Source organism: Danio rerio, chromosome 2 (genome assembly GCF_052040795.2).
Source record: "Danio rerio strain M-AB ecotype USA chromosome 2, GRCz13ab, whole genome shotgun sequence".
NCBI lineage: Eukaryota > Metazoa > Chordata > Actinopteri > Cypriniformes > Danionidae > Danio > Danio rerio.
In genome coordinates, this window is record NC_141022.1 from 14329982 (window position 1) to 14356506 (window position 26525).

A 26525-nucleotide genomic window follows, 5' to 3' on the forward strand; every position below is an offset into this window, starting at 1 on the left:
TACAAATATCTCGCCCGTCCCAGACTACATGGCAGAGGGGGTGGTCTGGCTGTCATTTATCGGCATGATATTCGGCTTAAACAACTGGACTTTCACAACACCAATTCATTTGAATATATGGTTCTCAAAGCTGACTGCCTCACAATTATTCTACTCTACCGTCCTCCAAAAGCCTTGTCCATCTTTTTCTCTGAACTCAGTGAACTGCTAACCCTGGCTTGCTCATTGTCATCTTCTATCCTCCTGCTCGGGAACTTCAATATTCATGTTGATAGTGCCTGCTCTAATACTACTCAGTTACTGTCTGTTTTTGAATGTTTCAATTTAACTCAACATGTCTGCTTTCCAACTCATACCCGCGGTCACACCCTTGATTTAATTTGTACATCCAAGGGGAATATCACTTCCATTTCTGCTTCTGACACTGGTATTTCTGATCACAAACTTATTGACTTCAGCCTTAATCTTCCTTTGCGCTCTAATTGCCCGAAGACTACTATTACTTACCGAAATTTGAAAGATATTGACACTGTGTCATTTTCCACTTCTATTGTTTCTTCCAACCTCTCTGATGTCATTAATATCTCTTCCCCATCTATGATACTGTCTAACTATCACTCATGCATACCGGATTAAATTCAAAATTCTCCTCCTTGCATTTAGATCCTTAAATAACCTTGCACCTTCCTATCTCTGCAACATGCTTGTCCCCTACACCCCAACTCGCTCTTTACGGTCTGCTGACTCTGGCCTTCTTGCTGTCCCTCGGTACCGCCTCTCTTCTATGGGGGGCAGATCATTTAGTGCTATTGCACCAAAACTCTGGAACTCTCTACCACACTCACTTCGCTCTGCTAATAATATCTCTGATTTCAAATCCTTACTTAAGACTCACTTATTTTCTGAATGCTTTGCATCTGATCTACCAAACTGACCACTTAATCTGATCCACCACTATCCTGTTCATATGTCTCTTAGGTTTCGTTTGTGTTATTCATGTTTGTTATATTTGACCTCATGTATGTTTGTTTATCTTTTTGTTGCATTCCTTGTAAAGTGTCCTTGAGCTCTGGAAAGGCGCTATATAAATAAAAATTATTATTATTATTATTATTATATTTTTAGCCAGCACTTATACAGCATTCATGAATTATCAAATTTTCAATGAATTTTGAACCTTATTTTCTCAATCTCTATACTTAACTTGGTGATACATTATAATACCTAAACACTATGAATCATTTAATAAGCATTAGCAAATAGTAAATTAATTATCTATTAAGCATTAACTCAATATTAATAAGAGTTAGTAAGCAGCTTATAACTGCAGCTATAAATGCTCTATTCTTGTCTTACAAACCTATTTAAAATGTGCTTAAAATGTGTATTTTCATACTTTGTTAATGATTTATTTTTCATTACTAAATAAAGTATTGCATTATTTACAAACCATTTGTATTTAAGTGTAGTTGAGGTTTTTTTAGGATGTATTATATAGGTGCTAATAAGTCAAGAATAGAGCATTGTAGCTGCATTTATAAACTGCTTACTAATGTTTATTAATGTAGAGTTAATGCTTAACAAATAATTAATTCACTAGATGCTAATGCTTAGTAAATTATTCATAGTGTGCAGTTATAAAGTGCTACCCTTAACTCTATTACGATTAAATTTAATAAAATAATTGAAAAGTCTTACCAATTTATTGTCTACTGATATAAAATCATCAGCTGGTCCACATCATTTTCTAAATGTGTTGCTTTTCTCATTAATGTTTTGGATATTTCATCCTTAACAGGGTGTATTCTCTACAAGCCATTGCTAAAGGGTTTTTCTTGCTGGCCAGGGATGATCATTACCAGTATGTCCTTGGTCCCTCACATTCTGTGCAGATTGGCTGTAGTTGGTTGGTGTAGTATGGACTTTGACCCTCTGACCACTTGCTGACCATGTCATAAGCCTTCTCCTAGGCCTCAACTGTATTTCCTTGCACTGATTGAGTCTCCTTTAGCTGTAAATGGAAATTCTAAATATTTTCCGTTAGTAGCAGAATGACATACGAGTTAAAACGCAAAATCCTTTCTAGGTTTTTTTTTTTTTTTTTTTTTAGACTTGTACTTTACAGTACTGTAAAAATACTCAAAAATGTCTGTCAATGTTTTAAAACAATACCAAAGCCACAAAAGTGTAAATTTCACATCTGTCACATAATGACACTTTTTTTTAATCATAATTGCAAAAATGTTAAATAAAAAAAAATCTATAATTTTTGTTCCACAGAGAGCAAACCTCCATCCGCCGACTAATACTATTTCCTCCGCGTTGCATATGTCAATTCACAGAACCTCCACAAAACATGCTGCACATAAACCCGCAAATCCTTTTGGCCACATTCACAAAACACTGTCATCTTTGCCATTCAAAACACACAAAAAATGTTTACAGATTGATACCTCTCTAATCCCACAAAGTTGTCTTAGAAAATACAAACAAATTGTAAGGTGTTGGTTTAGGTGAGGATTGAACCCGGGTCTTCTGGACAGGGCTGGGGCTTGAAAAATAAAAAAAAATAAACAGATGATCTTTACTAGAAAAATAGAATTTAAAAGTACAACAGAAATAACTGAAGCCGAGCTTCTAGTAAACAGGCAAAACAAATTAGACACAAGGGTCAAAAAACACAACAGTAGAATGTCACTTAGCTTCTCTAGACAATCTGGAGAACACCGGGTGGTACTGGCTCAAGACTAAACACAGTAGCTTGTAACACACACAGTTATATAGGGCAAGACACAGATGTTGCAAATCAAGCTTGAGTGGTGGCACACAGCAGATGGTGAGAATGTGGTGCCATCCACTGTTCAGGAGGAAGCATGACAATTGGATCCTGTTGTGCTAGGAGACAGGAGCACCTCCTTCTGGTCAGGAGGAGGAATGCAGCTTAATGAGTTCTTAGAGGAGCCTCTCCTCTAAGAACGGCTCCTGACGTTCCTCTGGAGCTTCTTTGGGCATGATTGAAGTCAGTGATAAGCACTGGGTCCAGTATATCCTTAGCCGGCACCCATGACCGCTCCTCTGGGCCATAGCCCTCCCAGTCAACAAGGTACTGCACCTCTGATGTTTGCCTACAAAGTGACTTCTGGCCTTGCTCCTTCTTATTTGCTCTCACTTCTGCAGATCTATGTGCCCTCCAGAAACTTGCGTCCTGTGAATGAACGTCGCCTCGTGGTTCCATCCCAAAGAGGGAAGAAATCACTTTCGCTCACGCTCACGCTCAATCTGCCCAGTTGGTGGAATGAACTCCCTAACTGCATCAGAACAGCAGACTCACTCGCTACTTTCAAGAAACGTCTAAAAACTCAACTATTTAGTCTCCACTTCACTTCCTAATCTGCAATTGCCTCTCTGAATATCACACTAACTGTACAAAAAAAAAATACTAATAATACTAATACTTCCCTTCTTAGACTTTACAGACCTGAAACTTGCCTATAGCACTTATTCATTGTTGCTCTTAGTTGTGTAAATTGCTTCCTTGTCCTCATTTGTAAGTCGCTTTGGATAAAAGCGTCTGCTAAATGACTAAATGTAAATGTAAAATGTAAATGATCCGGGGTCTTGGTATGAGCTTGCTGGGTGGGGAGAAAGAGAAACATACAACAGGTTTCAATTTAGTTTGCGAGACTCTACCCGAAGAGGAAGATCCCTGGTTGAAAGCCACACTCTCTGACCTGGGCGAAGTGTGGGCCCTGGCCTTAGGCGCTTATTTGCCTGTCTCCGCTGTTGTTCGGTAGCTTTTAGTAAGGCTACTCGAGCTCTCTGCTATGATCGTCTGCATCGGCGGACCAGTTGTGTAGCAGCAGGGACACTGACTTCTGGTTCCTGTCCTGGAAACATAAGGGATGGGAAACCATACTGGCACTCAAAAGGAGACACTCCTAGGGAAGAGTGGTAAAGGGTATTATGTGCAAACTCAGCCCAGACCAACCAGGAGCTCCAAGTGGTTTGATTGTCTGAAACCAAGCATCTCAAAGACCTTTCAATCTCTTGGTTTACCCTCTCTGTCTGACCATTGGATTGGGGGTGAAAGCCAGATGAGAGACTAATGGAGGATCCAATGAGCCAGCCAAATGCCTTCCAGAACCTGGACGTGAACTGTGGCCCCCGATCGGAGACCATGTCTTGCAGAAAGCCATGGATCCTAAACACATTCTGCATGAGACGCTCTGCTGTCTGACTAGCTGTTGGGAGTTTGGGCAAAAGGAGTAGATGACATGCCTTAGAAAATCTGTCCACCACCACCAGAATGCTTGTATTACCTTTGGACTCTGGTAGGCCTGTAACGAAGTCCAACGATATATGCGTCCATGGATGTTTAGGTATAGGCAGTGGGTGCAGCAGGCCTTGAGGTCGGGTTCTTGGTTCCTTGTTTTGTGCACAAACAGAGCAAGCAGCAACAAAGTTGCGGACATCCTTCTGCAGTCTTGGCCACCAAAATTTTCTCTGGATGAGCTTGTGGGTTCTAGTAGTCCCAGGGTGCCCCGATTGGAGGGAAGCATGAGCCTACTGCAACACTTCAGAGCGTAAATGATTAGGTACAAAGAGACACCCTGAAGGACAATTACCTGACACTGTCTGTGGCTGTGCTCTCCTGACAGTCTCTTCAATTCCCCACTGGATTGCGCCAACCACCTCGAGGTAGGTATTATTAGTTCCGGTGTGGTCTCACTGTCTAGAGACCCAAACTGCCTTGACAGTGCATCTGGCTTTGAGTTCTTTGAACCTGGGCGATAAGAGAGAGTAAAATCAAAACGATTAAAGAAAAGGGCCCAGCGAGCTTGCCTGGAGTTTAACCTCTTTGCCTCTCTAATGTAGGTCAACCTCCACTACAAAAGGAAGCTTTGGATCTGGAAGAGCTAAAATGGGGGCAGATGTGAAGAGACTCTTCAGTCTGTTAAAGGCCTTGTTGGCCATCTCAGTCCACACAAATGACTTGGCAGTCTTCTTGGTGAGGGCAGTGAGGGGTTCTGCAATGGAGCTGAAGCCTCTAATAAATCTCCGATAAAAATTGGCAAACCCCAAAAATCGTGGTACCTCTTTAACTGAACATGGTTGTGGCCAATCCAGTACTGCCTTAATCTTGCCAGGATCCATCTGAAGGCTACATTTGGATACTATGAACCCAAGAAACGACACTTTGGAGACATGGAATTCGCTCTTCTTCAGCTTAACGAACAGTCTGTGTCTCAACAACTGGGAGAGAACCTGCTGGACATGTTATACATGCTCTTCATAGCTACTTGAAAAAATAAGTATGTCATCCAAGTAAACGAAAACAAATCTGTTCAACATCTCCCTGAGGACATCATTAATGAATGCCTGGAAGACAGCTGGGGCATTTACAAGGCCAAAAGGCATTACCTGATATTCATAGTGGCCTGTAGGGGTGTTAAAAGCGGTCTTCCACTCATCTCCTTCCTTGATCCTGACAAGATGGTAAGCATATCTGAGGTCCAACTTTGTAAAGATAGTGGCGCCCTGCAGTATCTCAAAAGCAGTGTTCATTAGGGGTAATGGGTAATGATTCTTAATGGTCATGTGATTCAAACCTCTACACTCAATACAGGGTCGAAGACTTCCATCCTTCTTGGAAACAAAAAAGAAGCCTGCTCCTGCAGGTGAGGTTAAAGGGCGAATGAATCCACTGTCTAGAGCCTCGTTCAAGTAATTCTCCATGGCAGTTCTTTCAGGAACTTGCGGGGGTAATGATGTAGCCTGAGACTTACTAAAGACTTCACTGAGATCCATGTATTCTTGGGGAACTTGAGACAAACATGGAGGAGGAACCTTAGGTGGCTTTGGCAAGGGGGCTGGAGACTCGAAAGTTAATGGCTTGAGCTTGGATATTACCCGCACTTCTGTGGTAGGTATGGATATAGTGTGGGTTGAGGGTGATCTGGAGGGATCGGGCTGAGGTCCAAGAAATGTCTCCAGTGGCTCGAGAGGATGGCAAAAAGAAAAATCAGAAACACAGCAGTTAGTACCCCAACTCTTTACCACACATCTGGACTAGTCTATAAAAGGGTTGTGGTGGAATAGCCAAGGGAAACCAAGCACTAAGGGGTGTTCTGGTGAATGGATCAAAAAGAACTGTATCTCTTCTCGGTGTGCACCTATTTTTAACTGGAGAGATGTAGTGCAGTGACTAACCTGTTCTGAACCAAGAGGTCTGCCATCTAGGGCTGTAATGGTGAGGGGTCTCTGGAGGATTATGGTTCTAATACCCAGCTCACTGGCCACATTGATATCCATAAAATTACCAGCAGCTCCAGAGTCAGTGAAGGCACTAAGATGGTGAAGTTGGTTGCCTTGGGTGATAGTGGCTTGAACAGATACTCCAGAAGTGATAGCACAGGGGGAAGTATCTACTCTCGCCCGGGACCCCCTCTCCCTGGACGAGAGCTGGCTTTTCCCTTCAGTTCAGGGCAAGTGGAGCGGAAGTGGCCTGGCTTTCCACAGTAGAGGCAGCATCGGTCTTTCATCTGCCGATCCCGTTCCGTCTGAGTCAATCTAGTTCTCCCCAAATGCATTGGTTCATCAAGATCATTGGATTGAAGGGGCTGAGTGATGGTGCTAGAATATACATCAGGATCAAATAACTTGGTCTCTCTACCTCGTTCCAGTTGTCGTTCTCTTAGGCGATGGTCAACACGGATGGCAACATCAATGAGAGACTCAAGATCTGGTGCAGGATCTCTAAAGGCCAGTTCATCCTTTAATTCAGAGGACAAGGCACGGTGAAAAGTGGTCTTTAGTGCTCGCTGGTCCCATCCACTCTCTGAGGCCAGGGTTCTGATCTCGATAGAAAATTCTGCCACACTCCTCTCACCCTAAGAGAGTTGAAGTAGGCGATAACTCACATCTCCTTTACTGGCTGGATGTTGGAAGACCTTCTTCATCTCCGCAATAAAACTGGTACTGTTGCTGGTAAGGGGAGATTTCTGGTCCCATAAAGATGTGGCCCAATTCAGGGCTTTGCCAGTAAGTAGAATGATGATATATGCTACCTTACTGTTCTCTGTGGGAAAGCTGCTGGGTTGCTATTGAAAAGCCAGCGTGCACTGGGTGACAAACCCTCGACACCTCTCTGGTACTGGTAACTTGGGCTCAGATGAAGCAACAAAAACTGTTGGAGGGATGGCTACTGGTTGGCTTCCTTGAGAAGTTAAACGTTGAGGATTTAGTAACTGGAGGATCTCACCAAGAATCTGCTCATGGTTCTGGATAGGTGTTGCTTAATCAGACAAAGCAGACAGAATACGATCAACATTGGAAGATGGTGAGGCTTCTCCTGCTGGGTTCACTTCCATGGTTCAGTCTGTAAGGTGTTGGTTTAGGTGAGGATTGAACCCGGGTCTCCTGGACACAAAGCTGGGGCTTTTCCCAGTTGAGCTAACTCCTCACTAGATGAACCCAAGAGCAGAAGAATAATAAGCGAACTTGAGGCTCTGGTTTCAGAATAAAAATAAACAGATGATCTTTACTAGAAAAATAGAACTCAAAAGTACAACAGAAATAACTAAAGCGGAGCTTCTAGTAAACAGGCAAAACAAATTAGACACAAGGGTCAAAAAACACAACAGTAGAATGTCACTTAGCTTCTCTAGACAATCTGGAGAACACCGGGTGGTACTGGCTCAAGACTGAACACAGTAGCTTGTAACACACACACTTATATAGGGCAAGACAAGCTTGAGTGGAGCCACACAGCAGATGGTGAGAACGTGGTGCCATCCACTGTTTAGGAGGAAGCATGACAATTGGATCCTGTTGTGCAAGGAGACAGGAGCACTTCCTTCTGGTCAGGAGGAGGAATGCAGCTTAATGAGTTCTTACACAAATGCTTCAACACAATGCCAACACACACTTGCATCCACATTGCAAATGTTACATTCACAACAATGGAACTGCTCATAACTCATCTGTTCGTCTGGCCATTAGCCTAGTGTAACATGTGTATTTAAAAATGAAGATGTTGGGTTTTCATGTTTCACTTTTATAATAATAAAGAATTGTAGAATTTGTTTAATTTAAATTTTTCTACTACATGCAATTTGCAATCTTTATCAATTTAAAAATGTTCCTCATTTGAATCTACCTTTTATATTTTTTATAATGAATTTTAAGAAATGTACTCTTATAGCATTTACCTGGAAAATATTGAGTCCCTCATGTTAATTAAAAACTGACAATGTTTCATTTTTGACATTAGACAGAGCCATTTTGATGAAATCCTCAGAACATGCTAAAATGTTAAAAAGATAATTGCCTTTTTTCTCATGTTATGCACTGTGCAAATGTAACAATGTTTTAGATCTGTCACAGTAATTTATTTATTTATTTTAATTTATTAATATTTTAATTATTATTACTTGTTATACTAATTCCTAATATATTTAATTTCCAAAAAATACATTTGCTTAAAAATGTAAAAGGTAATTTAAAGAAAGAAAACAGAGGCGTCTGTTCAAAAACCAAATACAAGTCAAGCAACGGAGTGCTCCTCAATTTACAAACAAGTTTACATGCAAAAGAGAGGAAAAAAAAGGTAACGGAAAGGTAACAGTTTTATGAATTTTCAAATCAAAAACAATTTAAAGCAAGTTTTTGCTTGAACTTCAAAATCACAGAGCTCTGAAAAATACTGAAGGACTTGTAATTAAGAAAAATGTTTTTATCCTATAACAAAAATAAAAATATAAAAGGTTACAATTTAAAATATAAAGTTTTTCTCATAAAAGGGTAAAAAGCATAACATTACAAAAGAGCTATAGCTGAGATGCAATATTTTTACTGTTAGAATCTAACAGCACTTAGTGCTAAAAATTCAACAAAGTTAATCAATATCGAAGTTTATAAGCCATACACATTCTTATGATTCAAAAGCCTTGAAATGGTAATGTCATTATGCACATCAAAGCACTTATAATTTCTAAATTACAATATAAATTCAACTTTCTGCGATCCATCATAATGTAAAATCAATACTAAGACAGTATGCAGTGCAGCTCAAATCTTTTGAGCATAAATGCTGTGTTATCTTGAAATGAGTTATCTTCACCCCATGACCTTTCAAGAGGCCACACTCCTATAGTCAGATCTTGCAGTTTTAGATTCTCTGTGTAAAAATGTTCAGTCCTCCCTTCTACTTCATTATATAATGTTCTACTCTTCCATTTCACTCTTTATAAACAACAACCTATCTGCAGTTTAGGCTTTGTCAAAACAGTAAATGGCTTGATTCCTTCATAATTACTTTCATTAATGCTTAGCACTACTACTGGATTTAAAAAAAAAAATATCCAATTAAACCAGTATATTCCCACATGCTTTCCTCTCTTCACCTTTAATTCTGCATCTTTCTTCAAAGAAACTCCTTACTGTATTAATGTTAATACGTTAGTCAATGGCCTTTCTCCAGTCAACCGTCGGCCGCTCTTTTTCTACTTCAGCCAAATTCCACTCGACTGTCAGATTCTTTAGGAATTTATTTTTCAGTTTTTTTTGTTCATTCTTGCTTCCTTCCTAATATATCTATATAGATTCTTTCTAAAAGGAATCCGGTGTTTCAATCAAGGTCTTAGCTCTTTTCTCTTCTAGTTTCTGTAAAAAATTGTATTCCAAAAAATTTGCCTATCAAAATTCATTTCTTTTATTTATTTTTATTTATTTATTTTTAAATAATTTTTAACTTCAAGTGATAATAACATGAGAGAGGAAAGAAAAATAAGAGAAAGAAAGAAAAGGGAATTTGTAAAAAAGGGAAGAAAATAGAGAAAAAGAAAAGGATACGGAGAGGGTGAGAGAGAAGAAATGTGTAATTTTATTGTTATATATAACTATTCAATGGTTATCTCTTCCTTTTTTAGGTATTAATGGTGTTGTTTCTTTATTTTTATCACAAATTATACAATTCTCAGAATGGCCTAATAATCTGCACATCCAATATTTTGGTGGATTTTTCATTCCAGGGACTCGCTTTGGTTTGATTCTAATTCCTTCCATTTATTTTATTTTATTTTATTTTAATTCCCAATAACCCCTGGCCCGGGCCTTTACAAATAACACATAAATCTACATCTGAAGCACCATCCAAAATCTCACAGAGATTATAAGTAAACACAAATCAACAACAGGCTGACTCACAGTGATCCAGCCCTTATTTTCCTCAGTACTCAAGGGGTTTGGTCAGCGGTCACTTCTCTAGTCCATAACTCTGTCTGCAAGAATCTAGTTTTTTTCAGATCTCGGCTGAGCCTCACACAGCGCTCTTCTACGAAAATCAATTGCTAGATCTCAGTTGAGCATGACGCAAAGCTCTTCCACTGCCCACTTTCCAAAAAGCGATCCTACCCTGTGTCGCCTCGCGCGCATTCCTCACGCTCCCTCGCGTGGCATCACGGCCTTTCACGTGGCATCACGCCACATTGCGTGGCAACACGCCACATCGCGTGGCATTCCTTTACTCAAACATATTATTTACAGCCATGCATGCATTCACACATCTACATTTACTTGTTAGTGCACGCACATTTTCAACAGACCTGTAAGATTTCTTCTTTTTCTCTTAAAGGGCACATAGTTTACCCCTTTTTTATGATTTTATATTAATATTATGGTTCATCTGAGTGTTCCAGTTTAGTTTCAGTTCAAAACACAATTCAGATTTTTTTATTCACTGTCCAAAGACATGCGGTACAGGTGAATTGGGTAAGCTAAATTGTCCTTAGTGTATGAGTGTGGGTGTGAATGTGTGTGTATGTTTCCCAGAGATGGGTTGCGGCTGGAAGGGCATCCGCTGCGTAAAAACCTGCTGAATAAGTTGGCGGTTCATTCCGCTGTGGTGACCCCGGATTAATAAAGGGACTAAGCCGACAAGAAAATGAAAGAATGAATGAATTATGTGTTATGATGTGTCATTTTGGGGGCGTGTACACAGCTCGCTGTTTTAGGATGTGTTGCTTTACATGTAAGTTAATTTCAAATTCCCGCCCAAAGTAACAAAGGGGTGGAGCCAAGAGCTCCCCCACTCTCTGTTTTACAACAGACAGGCAGACAGCGAGAAGCAAGCAGCATGAATGAAAGGATCAGTATTCTGTCCCAACCAATTGTGTTTTCCTGAGCAAAGGGTTTAACAGATAGCGTACTCCAGAAAAGAACACCAGAAAGCAGTTGGATAACTTGAGTGACTTTACTGGGTATTGTTCCTCACAATATCTTCTATTCTGTTTGTAAAACTACAACAAAAGGAAAAGGAAAAATAAGAATACAATCTTATTCACATGACAATGATATTTCCAGCATGTTCAGTTCAATCAGCTAGACATTATCCTACTACTAATGTACAAAGTTCTTTTTTACACAAATTAAATAAAAATTAAATAAAACACATTTTGTATCAAATGTCAGCAAATTAACATATTTGTTACGCCACTCAGCATTATGAACTTGTCTTACTAATTATGAACACGTGATTGGAGAGCAAATGCAGGAATAATAAATCTAATAAACCAGTAATGACTCTTTAACATACAACCTTTGAACATACAATTGCTGTTCAATCAAAATTGTGGACTTACGGACATATATTTCCAAGGTTTCCACATTTTAATCAGGCACAGAAAGAACCACGTGCGTGAGTTGTCCTTGACTGTATGCACTGAAGGAAAGCGAAAGTGAATCTAAACTGTACATATAGTGCAGTGCCTTTAATGTCCGGTAGGTGGAGCGCCAAACCCACAAATGGCTATAGAAGACCACACAATCAGCATTCATCTGTACATGTAAAATGAAAACTATTCAGATGGAGCTCTGTGGCGCCACAGAAACATGAAGTGTCCCGAATCCTGGCTGGGCGCTGCGGACAGCGCCAACTTGAAGCACCATTTTGTGTACCCTGATAGAAACCTAATGTTTAGAATTCTAAAATGCATGGCACTGCGTGGTGCGACGCTGTGCATCGGTGAGCGGCGCTTCTAGTGTGTGACCTGCAGGCAAGTTTGTTAGTTTATTTCCAATAGAGCGACATTCACGTGAGGCAAAGGCGCTCGCACTTTCAGCTGCACCTAGTTAGGATCACACTCACAAGGAGCTTCTGTGACCTCGAGAAATGCAATCGGCTGAAGTTTAAGATAGACGCAATGAAAAGTACACTAGTTTGCAAACCTACCTACAAACAAATTAAGTTACAAACAATAATTCCGATTAGAGTGATCATATGGTGAATGCTGATCTTGTGTTGAGCCCAATGAGCCTTGCATCTAAAAATAGAGCAAGGGTGTTCCTCTAGTGACATTGCTTTGACTCACGCTGAAAATGGCGGCCAAATATGTTGTGGAAAAGAGATTCTGGTCTGCAAAATATTTTCTAAGTCAAAGTATTCAAAAAAGACACAGTCTGAGATCTGCGAAGTCTTTAGGCAAAGCAGTTTATTGTTACAGCATCAGTAATAACAGGGACAGGTCGTTCGAGTGTTTGATGATTATAGGCTACCACTAATAGGATCTCAAATCTTTTAGGTGCCCACCACCAATAAAGTCTCAGGGTCTTTCAGGTGTCTTACCCAAGTCAATTTAAGGTCTTACGGTCCTCTTACAATCCTTTCTGTTTCAAAAGCGATGACTCATCCAAAAAACAATGCTCAACAATATATCTTGTTCACTGTCCACTGAGCTGTCAACTGTAAGTTCAGCTGAAGTTCATGGGTACTAATATTTTTTAGAAGTGATTAGTAAAATGAGTGTGGGTGCACATGCAGGTGTACCTTATCATGAGTTACAGAACAGAATGCAGGTGTCCTTATGGCCTTACTTCCATAAATCTACCCTCATTGTGACATTAATGCTTCTCTTCTAATTTCTTTTCTTATCTCTGACTGCATTTACACAGGGTAACTTTTTTATTTACCAAAGCACACATACCTTCTAATAATGCCACGTGTATGGGTAATAATACAATAGATAATAATAATAATAATAATAATAATAATAATAATAATAATAATATTATGTAACACGAAATTAGCTCATTTTATGAATATTAATAATCAACAATAACGGTTTATTCTTAATTATTAATATTCCGGCATAAGCTTCAGTCAATTTGGTCATACAAACATATGATTGTATATGATCATGCTCGCGCGACCGAGCGGATTCCCAGATTATGAATATTAATTATCAACAATAACGAATTATTATTAATCATTAATATTCCGGATCAATTTATTGTTAATTTGACCAAACAAACACAAGCAGAGACGCTGCTCTTCCGAGCGGACACGGTAATCTATTCATTTAGAAAAAGGGAATTTAATTGTTACTTCTTGTGAAGTAGATTAATCATTCAAAAGTTTTAAACAACTTATAATAGCTAGGCAGGGGAATCTGTATTTCAGTGACATTTTCTCGTGAGGCAAACAATACAATTCATTTGATTATAATGGAATTTATTGACAAGTCAGACGTAACGAACAACGCACAAACATACATTAAACACAGAACAAAAGGTAAACCACGTGGAGATATCGGGTCTATAGAACGTGTAACAACAAAGAGAAATAGTAAAGCGAGGAAATAGAGATTTCAGGTAAAAGAGTGACAAAACTTTCAGTTCCACACACACCATTAAGGACCACCGAGACTATAAAAAACACCTTTTTAATAAAAGGGGCACAGCTCTCTTCCGTCGTGATGAAAACACCTTTTGATGTCCTTCTTGATGCGTGGAGTTTGTAATGCAGTAAACTGAGTTTACTTTTGCCGGAAAATAAAGAAAACGTGGCGGGAAAGTCCATGCGGCGTAGGAAAACCGCGTGGCCCGAAGGCCACCTCTTTGATGTTCTTTGTTCGGACGCTTTTCTTTCTGCCCAGATGTTTGGCAAAAGGTCTGGTTATACCTGCGGGTCACGTGACAACCCGTTCAGCATTCTGACCAATGGTTTCAGTACAAAGTTCGAGCAGGAACCCTTCCTTTGTCTCGAGGCTGCTCGTATGCAAATTTGAGTGTCCGCCTAAAGCATGCGGACAGGCATTTAATACAGGGCTTTAATGAATAAAGCAATGCGAGTTATGGTCTTGTTCTATGCATCATGTGTTGTAAAATGTCAGCAGAAACCCATCGGTACCAAACATGGGGGGTTTAAAGTACATCAACATAATTTTTCATATCCTTACAATATTTATGCTTTACAAAGGCCTAAAGGGAACATGCATACAGGTTATAAGAGAGGTTACACAGGTAAGAAAAGTCAAAAATGAGATACAAAGTTTACAAAACATAACACATTGGTTTTGTGCTGGTTCAGGATTTGATGAGTTCATTTTCTTTCTGTCGGAACAGCCTCGTGGGTGTGTGTGTGTGTGTGTGTGTGTGTGTGTGTGTGTATTTGGGCAGGAATGTCTTTGAAGCGACAGACCCTTCTTATCTCTCCAGTCCCCCTGAACAACTTAAGCTCTCACGAAAATCCAGACTTCTTGGAGCCAGGACCCATGCGAAATACTCAAATCAAATAGTAAATATCAAATACTAAAATCAATAAGTAATTTTACCTTCGGACTGTACGCTACACATCCCCCCTTCGCAACGAAGGAGGTTCGGAGAAAACCTCGTTGGTTGAGATCTAACTTGACGTACAGGATGAGTTGGAGGTGAGTTTCCTTCGACCTCCGTTGCTGGGTCGACGAGTCGTGGCTTAGACTCAAGCAGTGTTGACCTAGTTTCTTCATGCTCTTTCCCCCCTTTTACTGGTTTCACGCAGGAAAGCTTTGAGGGGGAGGTCAGGGGTGCACTTGTCCACTGGTGCTTGCATCTTATTGAATGGCGAAGCCCTTGTTAATGTGTGCTTCCCTGTTGTCGGGAAGCATGGAGTGGTAGTTGTTCCGCAGTTTTACAGAGATGATTGATAGAGGAGTATAGTTGTGAGGTTGCAGTGGTCTTCTGGTGAGACTGAGGTACAGGATCGTGGCTGTATCCTGTGTAGAAAAGGAAGAGAGAGAGAGAGGGAACAGGGGAGAGAGTAGGTGGTGTCTGTGATGACTGTGCTTGGCTGGGCATTCCACTGTGACACCGGTTGCAGGGTCTCTACCCCCTTTCCTGGCTTGTGGTCCAGTGTTTGTTACTCGGGTTGTGATACGTAGGTTTGAGGGTTGGCTGCTATGCAGCTGAGCGTATACAACCAGGAGTCTTTGCCCTTCCTGTGTGATGTTGGTAGTGCAGGGGGGGTGCTTCTGTCCAAGTTGTTTACATCATCAGAAGATATGCCATGGTCTGGGCTGTGTCGTCGGTGCTGAGAGACACTCTACCTACTTGTTGTACTGGCATATGAGTTTAAGGGGAAGAGAAAGTGAAGGAGAGAGAAACACACAAAACATAAAAAAAAAATAGTTGCTCCTTGTGAGCCCATGGAAGTGTCCCGCCCGATCCATCTGGGTGTCTGATCATGAGAGGATGGTTCCTCTGTGTTGCTGTGGTGCTCGGTGAATCAGCGCCCTGGACATGTTTTGCTGTGTGTAGGGTCAGTACATTAGCATTACCCCCCTCTGGCTCTGAGGCAGCACGAACTGTGGTGTCGTGGGTTCTTCAGGGACAACCCAAAAAGGATTCACACGCACCTGTTTTTTTAAGATGTAGGAGGTGTTGAGTGACATCTGCGTTGAAGCTGAGGTCAGACAGAAGGATCGGGTGGTAGGTGGGGTGAGTGGTGGAAAACAAACAAAACAAGAGACAAAGTAAAAAGTAAAAATAAAACTGGTCTGACATGAGGAGTCAGACGCCTACGTGTTCGCAATGTCGTTTGTCGACATTTGTCGGGCTAGTGAGATTGGATGTGGCAGCTAGGCTTGGCAGGGTTGTTGGCTGCCAGTTACAGCTGCCAGATCTCGGGGTTTTGGTTGGGTGATGACCATGGTCCACCGTGTGATGCACCTTCTTGGTAAGGGCATCGGTCCAGTCATTCAGGTCCTTGTCAGTGCCTGAAAGTTTGAACTGTTCTTATCTTTTTTCTGTAGACTACCATGATGTGGTTGTCAGTGTTGTGGTCGCCTACTTGGGGAAAAAGAAAAAGTGTTGATGTTTCACGGGCTTGTGGTGGGCAGTTCTGAAGCCTTTTGTTTCCACCCTGGGAGGTGGAACGTGAAACAGAGTCTAGCAAGTTGGAGTCTGTGCAGCTAAGTGCACTCTGATGTCATGGGCTGCTGTGCTTTGAAGGGTTACGATGGTGGCTGCCATTTCTGCATACTGCGGTGGTTGTGGGAGCATCCATCGACACAGGTTGTGGGCATACCTTGGCACGCATTCTCATCCCAGTACTTGGGAGTACTTGAATGACAGGTTGGCAGAGTTAGCTGGGGTTCCTCCTCTACGGCGTTGCAAATTGTCTGTCAGTTGTACAGTCTTGGTAAACAGCTATGCTGTTACCCAGCGTGGATTTGTGGCTTAAGGTGTAACAAGTGTCAATACAGTGGCCCTAGGAGGCCATCGGCCGCATGGCTGTACTGGCGTTAGTCTTTATGCCATCCCGGATGTGCTGACTGTTCAGTAACATGACGGGTTGGTGGCAGGTGTCTATGATGGGTTTTGTGCTCCAAATAAGTTGGAGAATAGCTGTTGAAATGGCACCCACCGTGCAGAGCGATGTTACAACACAGTCTTAGTATTTGCCTTCTGGCGCAAGGAGTGTCTTACATGCGCCTTCCTGGCGGTGCTGTCCTCTGCTGTCGGAGAAAGGCTTTAACTCACTGTTGGAAGTCTTGCAGCTGGGAAACAGTAGCGTGCCTTTTAAAGTCAGCTCCGGATGAGACTCAGAGACAGGGTAGCTTGTAGGTGTTTGACAGTCTTTCAAAGCAGTCTTTGTTTTGAACAGATTTTAGCTAAACTCTGCCGCTGTTGGGTGGTCAGGGCGTGGGGGCAGGGCATTGCCCGAGTGCGGACTCACCACAGAAAGCAGGTTTTTGGGAGAGAGAGGATCTGGAAGGTGAACTCCTCCGTCCGTGGCTCATTTTCTGTCTTGAAGTAGGGTTGGTGTAGTCGGCTGCAGTATGCTTGTAAGGTCTCGTGGCTGTTCTGAGACCCATGGCGACAATCAGTCCTTACTCTGGCACAGGGTCAGGTAAAACACTCTAGTAAGAGCTTTTGCTTCGGCACGTAATCTGCTTTGATAGCACGGGGCTGTTGATTCAAGAAACTTCTTGCCTCACGGCTTGAAGTAATTCTTAGCAGATACAATTTGTCACAGAGAGTGGCACTTGGCCTTGTCTGTGTAAAAGTCAATTTCTTAGAAGTAGGAGTGCGTGTCGTCGCCTCCAGCAGGGTTTGGGGTGAAAGTTGGCATTTCCCTGGCCAGCTGGTTCAAAGTCTTTGGCTGACAGATGGTGTCTGTCGTGGGGGACCCCATTGGAGGGTGTCCTGGCCCTGTGTTGCTGATGGGCGTTGCTGGAATGCTGGCTGGCAGGGCGGTATGTGTTGGATTTACCCCCCTCTGCTGGTCTATCCAGTCTTGGCTTTTGGGGCTGACTGCGGCACTTCCCTTTTCGGATAGTCACATGGGTTGTAGGAATGTGACAGTTCTGGGTGAACTCTGGTAAGTTCATGCTTTAAAGTCTCTTTGTTGGGTTCCGTGTTGGAATTTTGCTCGGGCCCTCAGCCGTTGACTTTACAGGCTTTGACCCGAGCTTCACTGTCTTTAGTTCTGCTCTTTACAATAGTGTTTCAGCTTTGTAGCTTTACACTCAGTTCATCTTTGGCTTTCTCCTCTCGTCACTCCTTGTGTCCGTTGTCTGCTTGTAGCTCCATCGGGGCGCGCTGTAGTCCATCCATTTGCTCCAGAAGTTTGGCGTCCTTTTCCCTCGTCGTCTTGCAGGCGTCCTGGGCTCGATGCTCCAGCTGGTTGTGACCCTTTCCTATGGATCCGGCCTTTGCAAGGGTGAGGTGTGTCAGGACCCTGGAGAGTTGAGTCTGGGCTTGGCTGTCATGGCTCTGGGCTAGGTTGTTCGCCCTCAGTGGATTAATGCAGATGTCCAGCTGTTCTCTGCTTGGCCGCTGCAGCTCCATGGCGTCGTTGGGCAGGAGGTTGTGGGTTAAGCACTTAACCAGGCCTCCAGTTGGTCCCAGTGAGCAGCGGCTGGACGCACTTGACATGCTGGTCTGTTGGTTGAGACAGAGATCACAAGGGAGAGAGAGAGAGACCCACATGGCCAAATCGAGTGGATGTTAGCATTGTGCTATATTATTAGTCTGACAGGGTTGTCAGCTAGGGGGTATGTGCCAGCTAGACGTTGGTCCTTCTAAGGATCCTCTGGGGGCCGGACAATTCGGATGTCGAATTTGGGTGGCTAGATAACAGTTGATATCTACGTACTGGCCTCAAGGCTTTTAGTCATGCACCAGGCTGTGCAAATTATCAATCAATTATTTAAATCACCCTGGTGGTTCTCAATGGCGTGGTCTCTGAGCAGGTCAAAGTAAATAAAAATAATTAAGTAAATAAAAATAACAGTAACCCAAAAAACAAAAATTAATAATACTAACGATAAGTTAGACAAAAAGGCACCTCGCTCGGATGAACGAGTGTACAGGAAAAGAAAAATGAAAGAAAATACTAATATGGATATCAGTAAATATGAATAAAAATAAAACTGAAAGAAAGACAAGGATGAGAAACGAGGGAGAGAGAGAGAGAGAGAGAGAATAGCAAAGCCTATGGGCATGTCTAAAACGTTCGTTTTATAGTCCTGTAGTGGGCTAAGTTTAGACTAGGTTTTACATGCTATTTACACTTGGTGGTGAGTGAAAGGCATTCAGATGAAGGTCGCAAGAGCGTGCTATGTGGCTAGACTTTCCCCAACTCCTACTGCAGTCGGTATCAGATCACTTGCCTATAATGTAACTCGGTTGTGAACTCACACAGCGTAGGCTTTTAGCACAATACGTAGCACTCAAGGAAGTCACTGACCGCCTGGCATGATTCAAAATTGGGTTTTGCCTGATGATTCCGGTGTCGCTCTAGGCCTGTAGAATGAGGTGGCCAATCTCACTCAGGCGGGCACGTGTGTGGAATCATGACAGGGTAATTAACCAAGATTGACCGTGTGCCAGTGGGCACGGACAGTGCTTCTTGGAGAACGATTGCTGATGCCACTGTGATCCACTCAAGCCAGAGTGACAAAACGCCAGGGTATCTAACGCATCCTTCAGCAGGGGTCAGTTATGTCAGACAGATGAACCCAATCTTTTGATCTGCAACCTGAATAACCTGTACGCTTAACCACACAAGCACAGAGGACTCGGGTCCGGATACGGCCAGTACTATGGATCTACTATTCTGGGCGAGCCAGTTGGAGTAGGATTCTTAGTATGCTGTAGTATCTGATGGATAGAGAAGGTTATCACCCTGTGATGGAGGGAGGCTAAAGGAAAATTAAATCGGCATAAAAGAATCTAAAAGAATAATCATAATAATCCCCTATAGGTAAAAGCAGTACAGGACGGCTTAGAAAAAGTAGAAAGAGTGCCTTAGTATTCAGGGGCATCTACAAACATTAATGGGTTAACCCAACATGTTTTGATCAGATGTGGGATCTATAGATTGATAGCTCTGAATTTAGCTTCAGACTAATACTTGCCCTTATATAGTAATACTTTCCCTATAACCTAAGAGGTCAGGGAATAAATAAGGCATGAGGAAAAGATGGAGTAAAAAAATCAAAAGGGAAGAAAAATTATGCCTATTAATGATAATAATAGAGAGATTAAAGGCTATTCCCCAAATAGCAAAACCAACAAAATTAAAATTAAACATGACCTAAGTTTAGAATAGATTATTGGGAACTTGATTAAAAATCAAGTAATAACAAAATAGTTAGCCGCTAGCAAGTTGTTACGAGTTACGCTTCGCATCCGGTTAGCCTTGTGCTAACAGTTTGGTAATATTAAGGCGCGAAGGGTTAGTTTACTTAAGGCTAGTCGTTAGAAGCTAGCGAGTTGTTTTGCCCTGTGATGTAAACCGCGTCACCAACTCTGCCTCCTGAAAGGAGAATCTTATGCTTTGCTGTGGTGACTACATCATTCACGCATGCGTGCGCGCACGAGTTACGTGGACGAGGAGTCAATGAGCGCTCGAAGAGCCGATTTATGAATGGAAGAAGCTCTCATTCATAACTTGGTATGCGGCTGACTTCCCAAAGGCAAAGCGCGAACCACTAAGATTCGCATAAACGGTCATTATATCATGTTGCCGTAACATTGATAATAATATTCGACCATTACAATTAGACAAACAAACATAAAATGCGAGACGTCTCTCGAGGCGGTGCACGTTTGTACACAGATTTGGTCCGGACGAACATAACTGAAATATGGGAATTCACATCCATATCAGATTTTGGTACCATTTAAAAACACGCTTATGGTTCTGAGAATTCCTTTCGTCAGAAAGCGGTTAACAGGCAAGCTTGCAGCTCCCAAATACATTAATTTAGAATCGTCCAGTAGTTCTGAAATTAATTTCGCACGGCGGCGAAGCAAAGAGGTTAAATGTTAGGCAGCTAATCTAACAGTTTGAAACCACGGGAGAAATAGGCTAGAGGTTTTCTAGCTATAAGAAGGCCTTTTAAACGGACAGGTTTGGGGTTTCCAAACTGTCTTACAAGCGCTGAGAGAGGCGTCTTTTCCTCCGACAGGCACACTAATATATTTAAATGATTTGCGGAACGTGCGTCTCAGCAAAATCGATTTAAAATATATATGAACTGCAGTTTAAATTGTTACATTCTACACGGGCAGCTCTCTGCTGTGTAGGTGAACAGAATGGCTGGAGGAGGCTTTTCGTCCTCCCAGCTTTGAAAAAAAGGAAATGCTTCTCGCGGTCCTTTTTTTTTCTTCTATAGCGCGCTCCATAAATCACAATGAATTGGAAAGTTTGTTTCACAGAAAATGTTTGAACACTGCTCGCATAGTCTCCACCAATTATATAACACGAAATTAGCTCATTTTATGAATATTAATAATCAACAATAACGGTTTATTCTTAATTATTAATATTCCGGCTTAAGCTTCAGTCAATTTGGTCATTCAAACATATGATTGTATATGATCATGCTCGCGTGACCGAGCGGATTCCCAGATTATGAATATTAATTATCAACAATAACAAATTATTATTAATCATTAATATTCCGGATCAATTTATTGTTAATTTGACCAAACAAACACAAGCAGAGCCGCCGCTCTTCTTAACGGACACGGTAATCTATTCATTTAGAAAAAGGGAATTTAATTGCTACTTCTTGTGAAGTAGATTAATCATTCGAAAGTTTTAAACAACTTATAATAGCTAGGCAGGGGAATCTGTATTTCAGTGACATTTTCTCGTGAGGCAAACAATACAATTCATTTGATTATAATGGAATTTATTGACTAGTCAGACGTAACGAACAAACAAACGCACTAACATACATTAAACACAGAACAAAAGGTAAACCACGTGGAGATATCGGGTCTATAGAACGTGTAACAACAAAGAGAAATAGTAAAGCGAGGAAATAGAGATTTCAGGTAAAAGAGTGACAAAACTTTCAGTTCCACACGCACCATTGAGGAACACCGAGACTATAAAAAACACCTTTTTGATAAAAGGGGCACAGCTTATTCGCATAACTAAAATCACCTGGTCGTTCATGTCTGGAGGTCTCTCTTATGCGTCTCTCTTCCGTCGTGATGAAAACTCCTTTTGATGTCCTTCTTGATGCATGGAGTTTGTAATGCAGTTCTGACGAACATGATCGCAAACTTTAAACTGAGTTTACTTTTGCCGGAAAATAAAGAAAACGTGGCGGGAAAGTCCATGCGCACAATAATTATGCTTTACAAAGGCCTAAAGGGAACATGCATACAGGTTATAAGAGAGGTTACACAGGTAAGAAAAGTCAGAAATGAGATACAAAGTTTACAAAACATAACACATTGGTTTTGTGCTGGTTCAGGATTTGATGAGTTCATTTTCTTTCTGTCGGAACAGCCTCGTGGGTGTGTGTGTGTGTGTGTGTGTGTGTGTGTGTGTGTGTGTATTTGGGCAGGAATGTCTTTGAAGCAACAGACCCTTCTTATCTCTCCAGTCCCCCTGAACAACTTAAGCTCTCACGAAAATCCAGACTTCTTGGAGCCAGGAGTCGTAAAACCCATGCGAAATACTCAAATCAAATAGTAAATATCAAATACTAAAATCAATAAGTAATTTTACCTTCGGACTGTACGCTACAAATCTGCCAAATAAGCATTTAAATAAGAGTAAAACATTCCTCAGAAATTCAACAAGATACAATGAATTCTCCAACAGCATCAATACTTAAATGTTGCATTCATCTTTAGCTGTTGAATTTATATTTGGGTAATTCATGTTCTGCATTGGCTTTTTATTGTTTAATTCTGTTACTGGAATGATACTCGTTCATTTAGAAAATAACGGGTTAAGTTTTGATTATTCTGAATTCTCCTGAAATCTTTTATATCCAGTAGATTATGTGTAGTCTGTGCTACCTCTATGTTGTGGCGTAAGTTTACATATTTTTAGGGAGCAGAAAGCAAGAATCATGAAGATATCATCATGATAATTTTTTTAATAATTTAATCACTGATATTATTAAGTTTGATGGGAAATACAAAATTAACTACTATTTTAGTATGAGTGAGAAGGAGGCAACTAGACTAATTGGTATTACCTAACCATACATCCTCTGACTAACTTCAGAATGTTGAGATGTGTCTGTGAGAAGAAACGCAAACCCGGGATCTGGAACTCTTAAGTGGCTTTTGATCCCTAATGAACATATAATTAAAGAGTATAGGATCAGATATAAATCAAATACTATAAATTGAGTCGTAAACGATGGATGTGATTCGTTTTTAAAATTTAAAAATAGTCTAAATTTGATGGTCACTTAAAATTGGAGTCAGATTAAGTTCGGAGTTGAAAACAAATATAAACAAATTCTAATAAATAACAGAATTATTTTCAGAAGCCCTACAGGCATTTAACCTTTGACCATGCTGTTAGTTTTGTCGTTGGGCTAATAGATTGACTTTTACACACCCTACTGGCGATAAAAGCATGAACTAAGGCCCTGCCTACACCATTATGTTTTAGTTTTAAAACACATAACTTTTGCTATGGTTACACCTTCTTTCCACACTACCCCAGAGTTTTAGAGCCCCAAAAATGGAGCATTGTGAATATGGTGAAGAGGTTATTTTGATTTTCAAACGCTGCTGCTCTGTGCCAGTGTGGATGGGGGAAAACTGAGACATCTGAAAATTGGAGCTTTTTCTCAAAATATCAAGTGTCAAAGTTCCGTCTTGCATCACAAGTTTGATATGAAAAACAAACTCCCAAGGACACGTCGAGTAAATCTTCAAAGGGAACAGTATACTTTATAATGTCATTCACATCACCCTGGCTTTGTTTTACTATATTAACAATAACATGAAACAATGAAATAAGGATACCTATTTTCATTTTGATATTAACAGACACCAAAAATCTTAAGGCATCATGTAGCTACATATTTATATGACTTTCATCTTCACATGCATATTTAGAGCCTATAACATAACTGCCTCCTTTCATTGTCTCTTTTGCTAAATATCAGCTTTAATTATCAAATAATTGCCATTCTAAAAGTATAAAGTCCAATAAATTTACAAAATAGGAAAGTTAAGCAATAAGTCAAAAGTCCAGAATCAGTGTACGTGGTTACATAAATTAACTTATCTTTGAATACTTATCTGAGAATAAGTTATATTCAAAAGAACAAAGAGTCATTAGATAGAAATAGATATAAATTTTAAAATCACATTTAACAAATATAGTGAGATGAGATCCAGTGGTAGATACTAAATGAACTGTCTGATGCGTAATGTGCGTTTCCAGCGGTGTAGTGGGGACGGGATCTTTCAGAAACGGTGAATGAAACACCTCTGTGAATGTGGATTGTTTTCATTATAAAATGAAATTTTAAAACAAAACGCATCAGTATAAATGGGGCTTAGGTTCTCAAGGGGAACATAGCATCTCATTCTTGCAATGTTTTTAAATAGTAGTATCCGGATTTATTTGCTGCTTTGATATGACTACTGAAAATCAAATCTGACTCCAGGATCACAAAAAGATATTTTACCATATTTTTTTGTTGTTTGACCCCTAGTCAAGGTCACATTCACCTTCAAAGCTTCATCTCATTTCCAAGATGCAGTTTACGTTTTACATTTTCCATTTTAGCAGATATTAAAACTTACAAAATTTGACAGCTCAGTCAAACTACATCACCAAGCTTTTTTTTTTTTTTTTTTTTTTTTTTTGCATTATTTTTGAAATTACTTTGTATTACATAAATAGAGATATTTGGTTGGAGTTCATTTACCTACTCCCTCTCAGCATCTGGTACTACTCTGGTTGGAATGGAAATGTGATTTTGCAGGAGAAAGTTGAAACACCCCTATTGATCCCAAAAATTGTTAAATAATCAAAAAAAAAAAAAAAAGTGAAATATAGGATTCTATTTTACCCTGTTGCATAATTACAGCCTTTTCTCATATCATTTTGAACAGAGTAAAATGCTGCTTGAACTGAATGCAAAAGTAGAAGAGCTCCAGGAAGACAACAAGTGCCAGCTAAGCTTGAAAGATACTGAATACAATAAGAAGATCAATGAGCTATCTGAAAAGTGTATGCAACAGATAATTTCACTAAATGCCGAGAAGGAGGTGAGTTTAAAGAAACCCATAATGAAAAACATTCCTATTTCAATAGAGAAATTATTTTGTAATAATTTTATTTTTTATTGCAGGTACTGAAAAAAGAGAAAGACAACCAACAAGAAGCCCACAATAAAGCTATATCAGACATCTTAGAGAGACATGATAAAGAGCTTCACGACATGGGTAAAAAAAAAGTTTCATTTATTTTATTTAAATGAATTTCTAAAAAGACACTTCACTACTCGATTGTTAAAGACAGAGACTTTTACAAGCTTTGAGGTCTTGCTATTTTGTCTAAAAAGTGACAATAACTTCTTGATTGTGGTTATATATCGTCCTCCTAAGTTTAAAAAAAATAATTTATTCATTGAATTGTATGACTTTCTTGGCAGACTTGTTTCTCAATTTGATAAGCTTCTAATGGTGGAATATAATATTTTAATGTTCATGTTTGTTGTGATGCAAACCCCCTCACTAAGGAGTTTTTAAGTCTTATTGTCACCTACGAGATATCCCAAACGGTTACAGGTCCTACACATTAATTTGGTCATACCTTGGATCTTGTTCTGTCATATGGTTTCATGATTCAAAACCTTAACATTTCCAAAGTTTTAGATAATATTGCACCTTTACGTAGGAAGAAGGTCAAAGCTAAAGTGGAACCATGGCTAAATGAAATCACTAAAACATGAAGCGAGTTTGTAGACGGGCCGAATGTAAATGGAAGAAAGATTAGCTGCATATTTCATTTGAGATTTTCAGAGATTCGCTAACCGACCATCAAAGAGCAGTGAGGGAGTCTAAATCTAAATATTTTTCTGATATTATAGCCAAAAATTATAAAAATACCAAGACTTTTTTAACAATCATCTCTGTTTTAAACCCATCTTTTGATTTGCAGTTTAATTAATGTCTTCCTTACGAAGACATTTTCTTTCAAAATAAACAAGTATTCAAATTTGTTTCTTGCAATAGATTTATTGCAGGGGGGATTTACAATCTTGAATTAAGTATTCTGTTAATAACTCACAGAAACAGAAAAAACACAGGCAGTTTCAGTTGTGAAAATCATGCAAAGTGCAACAGTCAAAATTTAAACACGAGTGTAAAGCACTTTGTTGGAGTTTGTGTCCAAAACATCAATATTTCAACCCATATCCAAACATAATCTTGCTTTTGCTTTGTTTTCTCAAAACGCGCTCTCTTCTCTTGACACACACTGCTGTGTGTCCCTCATCTGTATAAACAATATCGAGAGGTTAGTAACTGAACTCATTTCAATTAATTTTTTTCGATTAATTAAATACGAAAGCTGTGTAACGTGCTGTCAATTGACATGTTGTCCTTTTTTCCTCTTTTTTTCTTTTTATCAATCAAAAACATTTTTTTCTGAGTTTATTTCGCATATAACATGCGACATAAACTCAGAAAAAAAATGTTTTTGATTGGCCAGAAATGGTACGGTATTAGCTATCTACCTCTAACAAGTAGGCTAATATGCAAAGAAAATCTGCTATTCAAAATTTTTTTTAAATATTATTAAATATTAATGTCCATTATGTCTCTGGTGCATTAAATAATAATTATTAATAACATTAAGATTTTTTAAAATCACAAAATATAGAAAATGGTATAAAATGTTGAGATTTTTTGAAGGTATCATCTCAAAGTTATAATATCCAGCATAGTGACAACACTACAGTTACTGTAAAGATTAT

At 40.0% G+C, this 26525-nt stretch overlaps 1 protein-coding gene across 13 annotated transcripts in view; it reads left to right on the plus strand.

Annotated features, from left to right (window-relative positions):
* cfap57 (cilia and flagella associated protein 57) overlaps positions 1 to 26525 on the plus strand; it is a 311646-nt gene that overhangs the window by 109479 nt on the left and 175642 nt on the right. For all 13 annotated transcript variants that reach the window (XR_015477379.1, XR_015477380.1, NM_001442688.1 and 10 more), the window contains 2 exon segments: positions 24658 to 24813; positions 24897 to 24990. Coding sequence is in view for 11 of the 13 variants with exons in the window: in NM_001442688.1 (NP_001429617.1) it covers positions 24658 to 24813; positions 24897 to 24990 (250 nt within the window). In the remaining 2 variants the exon portion in view is untranslated.